We start from the raw sequence: 13,820 nt of genomic DNA, 5'->3' as shown, positions 1-13,820 counted from the left end.
TCACTTTACCTTTTCTGGCCTCATTTTCCTCACCTTGAAAATAAGAGGATAGGACTAGATGAATCAATCTAGCTAGTTAGTAAGCTACTGAGTCAGCAATTTTCAAAGAACTGACTTTATATCCATTATTTTGAAGTTAAGATTCATAATTCAGGTCAGCTAGGTGGCGCAGTGAGTAGAGCGCCAGCTCTGTAAGTCAGGAGAACCTGAGTTCAAATCCGCCCTCAGACACTTGACACACTTCCTAGCTGTGTGACGTTGGGCAAGTCACTTAACTGCAATTGCCCTGCCTTCCCCCCGCAAAAGACTGACAATTCATTTTTCTATGCTTCAGGTAGTACACAATATCCAAACATTGGCTTTTCCTTCAAGTACTTAACACTTTGTGCTGGGCATTGGAAATACTAAGATAAAAATGAAACATTTCCTGCCCTCAGAGGGTTTATATTCTTCTGGTAGAATAAACATGTATACAGATAAGTACAAGGTAAATCAAGAGATCACAGCACCATTAATTGCAAGCTACAAAGGAGCTTGAAGGTCACTTAGTCTAAACCCCCAAATTTACAAATAAGGAAACCGAGGTTTAAAAGGGTTGATTTGGAGTCCACAGCTGCCCTTCAAGGATAAATTTAAGTGTCACCTTCTTTAAATAATCTTTCTAAATTCTTCCCAGTTGTTCCCATCCCCAAAATAACTTTATATATCTTCGTATATATTTTTCACTTCTCTTCTATCATTCCAAGTAAGTTCCTTAAAAGAAAGGATGATTTTCCTTTTGTCTTATTCCACCAGTATCTAGCTCAATGCTTGACATATTGTAGGCATTTAAACAGTGAAGTGAATTGCCCAAGGTCATACAGCTAAGTAACAGATCCAGAATTTGACCTAATCCAATTGCTTTTCACTAACAGTAGGAGGGGAAAGGTTAGGGATGGTTAGGAAAGGCAGCATGAAGGAAATGTTACCTGAACTAAATCTTGAAGTAAGTTATGGATCCTGAAAGGTGGAGATAAAGAAGGAGTATATTTGAGGCAGGAGGGACAAAGTCTATTAAAATTAATGGAGCAGAAAATAGAAGGCTCAGACAATACCTAAGAGTACAATTTGGTTGTAATAGAAAATGCAAGGAGAGGAGCAATATGAAAGAGAATAGCAAAGGCAGGCAAAAATCACATTGGAGGGCCTTAACAGTTTGAACAGTTTGCATTTTGTCCTAATATTAGCATTTTACCCTAATATCCTAATATTTTATACAATAACAACGGGGAGCTGGTGAAGATTTTTTTCAATAAAAGAGTGACATAGTCAGACTTCTTCCTTATGAAGATTATTTTGATAGCTATGTGGAGGATAGATTGGCAAGGGAGAGAGACTAAAGCAGGGAGCAATTAGAAGGCTCTAATGGAGTTTGCCTAAACTAAGATGGTGGCCACGCGAGCAGAGGAGAGGACTAATATGCAAAATTGTGTAGGTAAGAGTCACATCAATAAAACTGGGCAAGTGATTAGCTTTGAGGTACATGTGGTGATGAAGTGGAAAGAGTCACCGATGACTTTAAAGTAGTAGAATTGGGCTACTAGAAGAATTATGGTACCCTGAAGGGAAATAAGGAAGTCTGGAGAAAGGGTATATTTGAGGAAAAATGTGTTCCATTTTAGACAAATTGAGGTTAAAACGCTAATAGGACCTTAGTCACACTGGCAGATGGTCAATAGTCAAGCCACTTCTTCTTGGATCCTGCCCCAGAGGGCCATTTATCTGTGTGAGACAGAGACTAGCAGTATACCAAAAGATGCAGACTCTCTTTTGTGGATAATAGATTCATAATATTCGAGCTAAAATGACCTTTAATTAAAAGCAAGTACTTCATTTTATAAATGAAGAAACAGAGGTAAGTTGACTGTCCAAGGTCATATGATTGGTTAGTGAGAGAGCAATGACTAGAAGTCAGATCTACTGCCAGTCCAGTAATCTTTCAAATATATTAGATTGCATGGAAAGACAGAAGAGAAGGAAGATCAGAAAGGCAAGGAAATCATTTAATCTTTCCAGCCTTAATTCTTTTTATTTTCATGCATCTCAAACTGTAGCCAATAAGATCTACTTTCCATTTCCTAAATGTAATCTCTACTTTTCCAGTCCTTTGCTCTATCTATCTATAAAGATGATCTTTGTACATCATTGGACATAAGGGACCTCTCTTGAAAATTTAACCATGAAACAGACTAGAAACCAGCTGAAAATAATTCTTATATGGTGAAACTTCAATGGCACGTGCATCCTCAGTTACAGTTTCCATTTAAATATCTTTCACTGACTTTCACATTTCTCTTCCCACCCTTTTGAGGGGTTTTCCTGAAAAATGAGGATTAAATGTGTACCTGGGTATTTCCATAGCCTGTATTGCCAGAAAAAGCTGTCTATTCAAACATTTCATCTAAGGGTGAGATTTACTTCAATATTTGAGAGAAACAGATCAGTTTCCTATAACCAGTAGGACTAAAGAAGTGTACCTGAAGGTTTTCAATTTCTTCTTTGTGTTCCCTCTTCAAGTGTAAAATTGCAGCTTGGTACTCTGTAAAATTACAAAAGAAGCCATTACAAAAGGAGCAAGAAATCATTCACCAAATTCAAGTGAGCATTCATCCAAGGATAGATGCCCTCCTAGAGGCCAACTGGGGAGACTGTCTTGGTTTGAATTCCAAAAAGGCAGAAATTTAATAAAGGGGGCTTATATGAAGTCATAAAATAACACATGTGAAACAGGATATATAAGTACACCATTTATCAGAACTTCAGACTATGGCCAAACACAGTGATCAGACAGGAAGGGTAGGGTTAAAAAATATGGAGGTGAGTGCTTCATATAAATATTGGGTTGAATATTTGACATGAGGGAGGAGATCACAGTCAGCTAAAGCTCCACAGAGAACAAATATGAACATGCTCAAAAAAAAAAAAAAAGGAAACAAGGGAATTTTTTTTTAATATGTAGGAACAGAGAATTTAAATTTTGTTTTCAGAAACCTTCTCTTGATAGAAAAATCTAAGCATGCTCTTAGACAAGGTTTTAATCTATACAGACAGAGATGAAAGTAAAGGCAATTGATCAATTTGATTATAGACTCGAGAAGACAAGAATGGAGAAAGGGACTAAGAAAAAATTTCTTTTTAATTTCAAATTTTAGTTCAAGTTTAATAGTATTTCAATCTCAAGTACATACAGATTTGGGAACACCATAGATCTGAAATGAAGTCAAGATAAACTTACACAGTAGGTACTAAATATATGCTTATTGATCTACTAATTAAAACTCACGTCCTACAATGAGGCTGAACACCATGAAATCATAGTACAATGAGAACTAGAGTGGAAAGGGGTGAGACCTCCGTTGTATTAACTCTCAAGTCATGACACAGAATGACACACGTAACCCTCAAGCTAATGCTATACAGAGAGATAAAGCATGATGAGTGAGAAAGGGAAATGGCTTGGAATTTGACCCGAAAGTCAGTTAAAATTGGCTTATTTAACCAATAGGGTATCAGAAATGAGAAGCATGGAATTAAGGTCCTGGTCTAACAATGTATGTCATGATCAGTATCTTCCCACCTTACATTTGTTTATGGTTTTGTATAATTACTAAGTACATTCACATATATTGTCTTGTTAATCTTCACAGCAACTGTATGGATGGTAAGAATACTGGATTTGAAGTTAGAGGACTTTGGTTCAAATCTAAGATCACATTACTATTAAGTTTAGAGTTAGCTTTCTGATTTTAAGTGCAGCATTTGTTTTACTACATGGGTTGGAGTTGGGGGTATCAGAGTGTGATATGAGTTCTTTTGGCCAAAGTAAATGAATAGATTCTACAAATGAAAGAAGACAGATGGAAAGATCTTTCACAATTTGTTGTTTCTTGGTCGTTTCAGTCATGTCTGACTCTTCATGTTCCTACTTGGGGTTTTCTCGGAAAAGATACTGGAGTAGTTTGCCATTTCCTTCTCCAACTCATTTTACAGATGAGGAAATTGAGGTTAAGTGACTTGCCCAGGGTCATACAGCTAGTAAGAGTTTGAGGCCAGATTTGAACTCACAAAGATTAGCCTTTCTGATTTAAAGCCCAGTGCTCCATCCACTGGGCCATTTAGCTGCCCAACTTTCATAACTATGGTTTCGTTAATGAATCAAGGAAAATAGAAGAGATCACAAAAAATTAAATAAATAATTTCAATTTACATGTACAAAATTAATGTAATTAAGGGAATTCACCTTTTGGGGAAATTTTTCTGAAGTCAATATTTCCGATAAAGGTCTGATATTGAAGATATATAGGGAATTTGCATAGATATATAAGAAAAACCAAGAACCATTTAGTGGTCAAGGATAGGAACAAACAGTTCTCAAAAGTATTATAAACTATTAACAATCATAAGAAAGACTATTCCAAATATCTTACAATAAGAGAGATAAAAATTAAAACAATTCTAATGTTTTACCTCGCATATGTAGAATATTGGCCAAGGAGACAAAAAGATGGAAATAGTCAATGCTAGCTGGGTTACAGGAAGATAAGCACACTAATTTACTGCTGGTGGAGCTGTGAATGAATCCAGCCATTCTAGAAAACAATTTGGACTTAAGTCAAAACAAAAAAAAACCCCAATAACAAGGTGTACATAACTTTTGACTCAGAGAACCCACTGCTATGTATATAGTTCAAAGAGGTCTAAGACATAAAGGACCCATCTACCAAATACTCACGACAGAACTTTTTGTGATAGCAAAGAACTAGAAACTAAGTAGAGGCCTATGGATTGGAAAGTACTCAGCAAACTGTGGAACAGATATGATGGAATATTACTGCACCATAAGAAATAAGGAGGAATCCACAGATGCATGAGAAGACTTATGTGAAGTGACGCGGTACGAAGTAAGCATAACTAGGGGAAAATATATACACAATGACTACAGTAATACATAGAATACATTAATGTAAAGAACAATAAAAATGTAAAATTATACTGACCAATCTTGGCCCCCTACAGAAAAGGTGCTAAAATATATCTCCTTTCTTTCATTGAAGAGGAATGGAACCATGGGATGTGGTATGCTGTCAAATGCTGTCAGTGTATTGGCTGGTTTTGCTGAACAGTTTTTTGTTTTAATTTTTGATATAAGGGAAGGTTTTGGGTTTGGGGCAGGGAGGAGTATATATTCTGAAATAAAGTAATAAAACTTTTTTGTAAAAGGGCAAATGAAAGAATTCATATCTGTCAAGTCATCTTTTAAAAATATTAGCTGAGAATAAAACACTATTAGCACAAAAGTGAATAAAACTCAGGCCTATAAATCTAAAGCTTCCCCTCCCCTACTCCTCTATTCTTCATGTAACAAAGACTCTACTAGGCAACGTTTTAGGGATTCTTCTCCTTGGTTCCTATTCGGCAATACCATCCCCCTAACTTTGCTAAGGTCATGCATACCATTAAGCACAGTGCATGACACATGGTAGGCACTGTGCCTTCTTGACAGAGCTCTTACCTCTGCTCCTTTCTGTCCCTTCATCTCCTCAGGACCAGGCTCAGAGCCCTCCAGGATGAGAAGCAGTTAGTCTGATAAACTCATTGCACTAATATAAAAATGGTTTAGGTAATTCTGGGCTCTCTCCCGAGCTGCTAGTTAACACATGAGACATTATCACTAAGGACTTCTAGAGATAGCTATTATAGCCTCTTATGTGAATGTGTGTACTTTAAATAAAACAATAACGATGTACGAATCAGTCCAAATTGAGTTGGTGTAAAATCTGTATAACTAAACATATCTGTAAAGTGTTTTTCAAACCCAAATCACTATATACATTATTATTATTATTATTATTATTATTATTATTATGGACATTTATCAGAGGAAGCCTCATCAGTTGGATGACTCCCTCAACGAAATATGAGATTATAAGGTCTTGCCTTCTGGGCACATTCCATGGAACCTGTAGCCTTAGAGCCTTCCTGAGAAAGTCAGTGGGCAGAGTGGTCCACAAATAGCAGGCAGATGTTGCCATTCTCCATTCCCTAGGGCTCCCTCTCCACTTTCTTCCAGGGTAAAGCAAGGGAAAGGGGAAGTGGAAAAGGGTTCTCTCTTACCTCAGCAGGCCTAATAATGATGACATTAGAAGTACATAGCAATCACAAATACATTTGGACACATCTGAGAAGGATGTTTAATAATTTTGTTCCTAAACCTCAATGTCCTTTCTTGGGGTAGGGAGGAGATAGAGATTTTGACTTTCCTAGAGAAAGGTGATTTCCTAGACAAAATCAGCTTTGGGAATTGCCTTCTGGAAAACTTCAAGATCAAGTGCTGCTGAATTTGAGAGTTTGGTTCCTAACCATCTAGGAAGGAAGAAAAAGGTATCCTGCATGTATCATTCTCTCTAGAGGAAAGAGAGGAGAGGACATGTAGATGCTGCACCACCTCAGTAACCTACTTAGAGAGCAATACAGCTTGAGCGATACAGAGACAATACAGGTCCAAAGTGAATGTGAGTACCTGTTGGGCATCCTCCCAAAGTTTTTTGACCTTCTGTCTTTGTCTTTCTGGAACCTAGCATGGTGTCTACTACATAATAGGCACTTAATTCACTCTTAATGGTGGATTCCCAGGTCCTTGGTCCTTATTTGAGTCCTTCGTGTTTTTATATTTTCTTAGGACCTACTGAATCTTTATATCATGTATTTTCTGTGGTTCATGAAATAAAGACTAATGCATGACCAATTTCTATATTGTACACTGAGCACATATGCAAGAATTGGGTATCCTTTCTTTTGGGTTAGCCTAGACACAAGCCATATACCTAAGCTGATTCAGAAAATTTCTTCAGAGTTTCTGGGGTGGGAACAATAATAAAAGAGAGATACATATCACCCCTTCCATCCTCCCAGACAATATAGGTCGTGTAACCCAAGTCATAGGGTTAGAGCTGGCGGGACCTTAGAAGCCATGAAGTCTAATATGCTTATTTTACATATGAGGAAATTGAAAATCAAAGATATTGACTAATTCAGAGTCACATAGCTAGTAAGTGTCTAAGGGAAGATTTGAACTAATATTTCTGGCTATAAGCCCAGTGTTCTGGGTCATATTTACATAGTAGCCCTTCAAAAAATTTTATTCTATGACTATTTCCCCTTAAACACATACTCATCATGCACTATGCCATGCTGTCTGGAGAGATATTAGAGGCTTTTAGCTCTGTTTACTCTTTGGAGACAGGCAATGAATGCACTCTCGTACTGCTCCATTCCTGTCTGGATATAGCCTGAAATGACAGACCTGAGGGCAAGATCAGTAACTTGATATGCACTATCCTTTCTGTTAAGGGATCATTATCAAAAGGCCATGTTTTAATTAGATGTACAGCCTGGAGTGGTCTTGATGACTTTAAGGTTATTACCTAAAATGGACTATGTCTGCAACTGCACCTGAAGGCAAGACCATAACCTTTCTCATAGTTAAACTAAGAGAGAAAGAGGGAAGAAAAAAAAAAAAAGACTTGGCAGTCAGAGGTGACTTAAGGATACAGAGAGATATTTGTCAGCAGAAATTTACCAACACAGACCTCAACCAAATAAATTAAAGTATATAGAGATTATGTGACTTACCCAGGGTAAGAAAAAAATGTCATAGGAGATGTTTGAACACAGGTCTTCCTGACTTTAAGTCCAGCATTTTATCCACTATATCCTACTGAATGTTTAAGCACCTAAAATTTTCAGGGTACACCACCAAGAGTGAAACTCTGGGTAAGGTAAATCAGGCCTCTGATTTTTGGAGGGCAATTATTTTGGCCCCTAATTCCTATATATATCCTCTCACTATCACCTCACCATCACTCCTCATCCTTCCAGATTCCAGGAGGAATCTTGGCACCCTCAAGGAGGCAGGGAGGTAGGAGAAAGGGACTTAGTTTTGTTAGCTGGTACTTAAAATGAACTACAAGCTCTTATACGTGCAATCAGTTTATAATTCTTCCTTTTAAAACCACCAAAGCAAAGTGATCAGATTGCCCTTCTTTCCTACCTCATCATCATCCTGACCCTTTTTTACTTAAGGTTCCCCTTTGATGTGCATTTTAACTTGATTCATTTGCACAAAAGCTGGGGATAGGAGTCACAGTATAACTTATACAGTCTCCGCATCCTCTTGGAGATCACCCGTGGCCTTCTGCAGGGTACTTGAATCAGTACTGACTGCTTCAGCTTTCCAATATGTCAAATGAAGCTAATAACAGAGGTACTGGGATTGCATATTTTGGTGCACTAATGTATATAAACTGACTCAAAAAAGCCAGACTCCACAGAAATGTTGAATGTCAATCTGGATCATTTCGGAGATTCAAATCCCGAGTTACACTTTGCCTGGTATGCTCCTGGGACCTGTGCTACAGTTTTTATCCTGAAATAAATATTGCAGTATTCTTAATGAAAAGTATGAAGGTTCTGCTATTTCTTCTCTGTATCCCTTGAAGGGTATATTACAAATATATTTGTAATCGGATCATTAAAAATGGTAGTTAAAGGTTATTTTTTCATTGGGGCTGACACCCAACAAAAATATGTTTCATGTTTTACCTCACCTCTAAGTAAATATATTTTCCCAGAGTCCTAGTTTTACAAGCAAAGCACACAAACACACTCTTGATTAGAAGGCCTAAATCAAATTGCTATACAGCATATAAGAAGAGGCAGATTTAGTAGAACATTCACTGCAGTCTTGAATTCTAATCTTGGCTCTGCCATGAACTAGTTGTGTGACCTTGGCAAATCACTTCTTCCCTCTTGTCATCTCTACATTGAGAGGATGGACAAGGTGATCAAAAATTCTAGAACTTTATAATAATGCCTTCTGGTCAAGGCCCTTTCTAAAGAGTACTGCTTATTTATGAGTTTCTCAAATACAGAGAAAAGGCTTATAAGGGTTCAGGTGACTAAATATAGTTCACAGTGTAGAAAGTAATATCACTTTCAAAAGGTCAATAGTTTCCAAATGAGATTGATTATCAATAGGAATTGTGTCTTTATAAATGACCACTTCTGAAAGTGCAGCGGCATGATGGGCAGGGTGCTGGACCTGGAGTCAGGAGGACCTGAGTTCAAACCCAGCCTCAGACACTCACTGGTTGTGTGAGCCTGGGCAAGTCACTTAACCTCTTTTTGCCTCAGTTTCTCTAAATGTGTAAAAAGAGGACCCTGGAGAGGAAAAGGGCAAACCATTACAGTATCTTTGCTAAGAAAACCCCATAAAAATGGGGTCACAAAGAGTCAGACACAACTAAACAACTTAGCAATGACAAAACCAGCCTGAAGGAAAAAAAAACTCTGGGACTCAGTTACTGTAGCTGATAGTGAGAAGAAGGGGTCAGGCCTTCAGAACTGAGAATTTAATTGTATAACGGAGGGCTTTACCCAGAGTGTGTCATTTTTACTCAGTTGTGCTATTGGCTTTATGAAAGTCAGTGGATTGAAGAAACAAGTATCATCTATTCTGGTGGAAAGGATGATAGAACTTGGTAGGAGGGCAGTGAGCATATTCTGTTCAAGTACAGAAAAGGGAAAAGGGCTGCTTATTGATTCTTAAATTTACCTTCATGAGAATAAGTGTGAAGACTTCCCTGTAAGCAAACAATTCTTTATCTGAACAACTGAAAGGTTTTAGAACCTGCCCATTGGGTTGAAACTGTCAAGCTACCTTTTGCTCAATAAAAACAAGCTGCAGTGTATTTTTAAAGTATTATTATTATTCACTGGTCTTTCATTGCACAATACTTCCTTTTAAGCAAATTCCCAGCAACAAGTCAGCATCTTTTTTTGCCAGCTGTCATAACATGGACAGTGTCCTCCAGCTCATCATGATGTACAGAACTACTAAAAGATTATTTTACTTAAAGACATACGGGAATTGTCTTTGCTGATGATCACATTTCTCCTAAGTAGTGAAAGGGATTTTAAGAACATGAACGAAGCAAAGATTTGTTTTACATTATTAATGATTGGGCAAGCATCTAAAAGAAAACATACCAAATATCTAGAAATTGATATGTCATTAATATTGTTAAGTAGCAAGACACAGGAACTTGTTACTGAGAAAAGCTGTGGAATTTTCTTCTCTTAGATAAAAAAAAAAACTTAGATATTGTTTAGTTTTAAAAATTCCCAAAAGCAAATTCTAGAGATGGGAGTTAATGATCTAGTAATTTTTTTATTATGAAGGGTATAAGACAATGAATAGAAACTGCTACTGTAGTGTAGGGGCAAGCGCTATAAGTAGGTATTGATGCAGTTTAGTGATGGTCCCTGGATGGATGGATAAAGGTTCCTTCTGCAGACAGTTTCACAAGGAATCCTATTATCACCTATCTCTTTTCTCTCTACAAGCTGTACAGAAGTCTCAGAGTCATTATAATAAAAATGTGTGAAGGTGGAGAGACATGAAATTCATATCTTATAAGTTCTTGGAGAAAGAAGTTAAACTTTTTAGAACAATTTCTGAGCTTAATTTTTTACAGCTAGATGTTTTCCTCCACTAAAGTTCTCCTCATAATGCAGAGAAATATAGACTAAGAACTGGAAATAGCCTTGAAAAAGAAACTAGCCCATTCTTATTCTTAACCTCTTCCTTCATTTTAGAGATGAGGAAACTGAGGTTCCGAAAAGTTAAGTGACTTATACAAGGCCGCACAGGGAATAGATGAGTGTAAGAATTTGAACTTGGGTCTTTTGACTCCAAACCCAGTGCTCCTTTTACTATGCCACACTGCTTCCCTAAAACTTTTAGCTTAATTCAATGTATACAGAAAACATTTATTAAATGCCTTCTATGAAAGGAAGTGGGGCAGCTAGGTGACTCAGTGGATAGAATGCTGGACCTGGAGTCAGGAAGACCCTAGTTTAAATCTGGCCTCAGATACTTACTAACCATGTGACCCTGGGAAAGTAACTTAACTGTGTTTGCCTCAGTTTCCTCATTTGTAAAATGAGCTGGAGAAGGAAATGGCAAACTTCTCCAGTATCTTTGCCAAGAAAAGCCCAAATGGGGCAATGAAGAATCAGACACAATTAATAATGACTGAACACATGAAAGGAAGTATGGCACAGTGGATAGAGGGCTTTCCTTGGGGACCTGGAGACCTGAGTTCAAGTTCTGTCTCTGACATAATCTCTGTGCCCCGAGACATTGCTCAAAGGCTATAAGTTAAAGATGAATATCCAATATGCACTAGTGTATGGAATTTCCACACTATAAGTTTAGGATACCAATAAAACTATAGATCTTTAAAAAAGGAAAAAGGGAAAAAAATGTACAAGGAACTGTGTGGCAGATATGCAAAGACAAAAACATTCTTTGACTTAAGTAAAGGTGGGTTACTTTCTACTGGGAGGATACGTCATGTAAGTAGATAAGCAAATAGAAGATAATCTAGAGGAAGAGAGAACATTAACTCTAGTCTATCTGTATTTACAGAAAGTCAAATGCCACACTCACTATGGAAGTTTGAGTATGGCCTGCAAAAGTATTGGAAAAACACCAAGCTCTCTGTGGTTTCCAAAGAGCTCGTGACCACCTAAATCTTTTGTTGCACTTTTCTCCAAAGGACAATGTTCATTAATTGTCAAGGTAAGGGTAGATTTGTGTATTTACCGAAACAAAATCAGCTCTGGGCTCCTAATCAGCATTAAAATCTTGCTGCCTTTGGAGCAGGAAATATTTCATGAATCCCTAGTCATATATCCTTGGAAAAATGGAACTAGTTCTCCAAAGAAACAGACCAACATGCTCAGATACCATACATAGCATTTTCTCTTTGTCAAGAATTGATATGCAAAAACACAGTATATAACAAGGACATGACATGTAATAATAATAATAAAAAAATCTACTGAGTGACTGTAAGCCTGTCCTTTTCCTACATGCCAGAAGTCTCTCAAAATAGATCAATCCAAACTCAGAAGTTTGAGGAAATGAATAGTATCAGGGTTTTTGTTTGCTTGTTTAATATGTAGAGACAGCTAGTTGGCACAGTGGATAAGGCACTGGACTTGTAGTCAGGAAGTTATAGGATCAAATCTAGCCTCAGATTTGTGATTCTAGGCAAGACATTTAATCTCTGCCTCAGTTCCTCATCTGTAAAAAGGGATAATAATAGAACTTATCTCCCAGGGTGTCTGTGAAAATAAAATAATATTTGTAAAGTGGTCTGCAGACTTTACATAAATGGTAGCTATTATTATTCATTTGGTTCCCCACTGTTGATCCTTTTTGAGTGGGTAAAGAAATGCAAGAATGCCTACTTGATGCTCAGTCCAGCTGTTGAAAACTCAGAAACTCTATAGCTCCTGTAGACCAGACTCTCAGCACAGGGACTAGTCTCAGGATCTGGTCTGAATAAAAATACGAGAAAGATGGTGCTTCTCTCCCCCTCTCCTCCATCTGTCTAGTCACTGGGGGGACTGCTGACCTCATTCGGCTTCTGTTAGGCCATCAAGGAGCACGGTGAGTGAACATGACAGCCAGACCCAGCAAGGATAACACCTCCATCATTCCCCAGGCTTCCTCTGACCTTTACCTTCCATGTAGTCACCTTCTTCTCCTCCCACTGCTGCGCCTCTGTCCTCACTTCCTGTCACTATTCCCATTCAAATCCCCGGAAACAACTAACAATAGGGTTGGGGAGAGGGAGATAGAGTGAAGAGGGACTATACTGTTCTCAGTAGTGTAACATCCTATGTATGTTTAAGAAAGTCCAGCTTCAGCTCATGGGCTGCCCCAATCCTTTACTACAGGATAATTTAGTTGAGAGTCAGTAAACTCTAAAAATGAGCATATCAAGATTCCAATCCCTTTCTTTCTAGTATGATGATGGAGTGTCAGAGAGAGAGAGAGAGGGGTGCCTTGAATTTTCATGGATTCATGTGGTGCATCACTCAGTGACGACAGTATTTTGCCATGAGAGGGAGAGCTGCTGAATGTAAAACTGACTTTCCAACAAGGGTGTGTGACTTTTTCATAGCAGCTACCTTTCACAGTAGCAGAGTCAGACATAATGACAACAACCTGTGTGACACTAAAAATTGGCCCAGACCATTACTGTCCTGCATTTCATCATTTGCCAGCAGCTGCTACATCCGTCATTTGTCTTCTCTTTCTCATTAGTATTTTGTGAATGTCTGCTGCACCATCTTTTTTTTCCCCACAGCTAAATCATCCTTTTGAATTTCCTCATGCAGTTCCCTGAAATCTTATACTTTTCAAATTATTTTTCATTTCCCTACTTTATGCATGGGTCATGCCTACCTCAAGTAGTAGATACCAAAGTTTAGGACTTCAAATAAAATCAGGGTTTTTGCTAATCAGGAAATATACTAATTCTTTGGAATTAATTTATCTTGGTTCCAGATCATCGGAAGTTATGGACAAGTCCATGGGTAACTAGAATAGGGAGATGGGTTTTCAGGAGTGATGCCTAGAGATCTTGTTCTAATGGTCAGTTGATATAGAAAGAGGATGTGCAGTTACTACCCATCCTGAAATATCAGACCAAACTGAAGAACACAGGAAAGGTTTGGGGTCCACTTATACAGGCCAGAGACGGAATCCAGAGGCCCAAGCCAGACAAATTGATTAGTCTCTGGTGAAAATTATTCAGGGTTTAGACCAGGCACAAAATGGAAGAAGGACAGACTTTGGAGTGGGAAACCTGGAATGGCAGGGCAGGAATCACAATAGATATATCCACAGAATACTACACTTAAGG

The 13,820-nt window shown here is 37.9% G+C and overlaps 1 protein-coding gene across 2 annotated transcripts in view; it reads right to left on the bottom strand.

Annotated features, from left to right (window-relative positions):
• The window catches only part of FMN1 (formin 1), a 495,511-nt gene that overhangs the window by 279,583 nt on the left and 202,108 nt on the right, over nt 1-13,820 (bottom strand). For both annotated transcript variants that reach the window (XM_036735850.1, XM_036735851.1), the window contains one exon: nt 2,517-2,578. In XM_036735850.1, coding sequence (XP_036591745.1) covers nt 2,517-2,578 — 62 coding nt within the window. The remainder of the gene's footprint in view (nt 1-2,516; nt 2,579-13,820) is intronic.

The sequence above is a fragment of the Trichosurus vulpecula genome, chromosome 8, assembly GCF_011100635.1.
Source record: "Trichosurus vulpecula isolate mTriVul1 chromosome 8, mTriVul1.pri, whole genome shotgun sequence".
Taxonomy (NCBI): Eukaryota; Metazoa; Chordata; class Mammalia; order Diprotodontia; family Phalangeridae; genus Trichosurus; species Trichosurus vulpecula.
The sequence above is the reverse complement of the archived record's forward strand: the minus strand, read 5'-3'. Positions and strand labels throughout refer to the sequence as shown.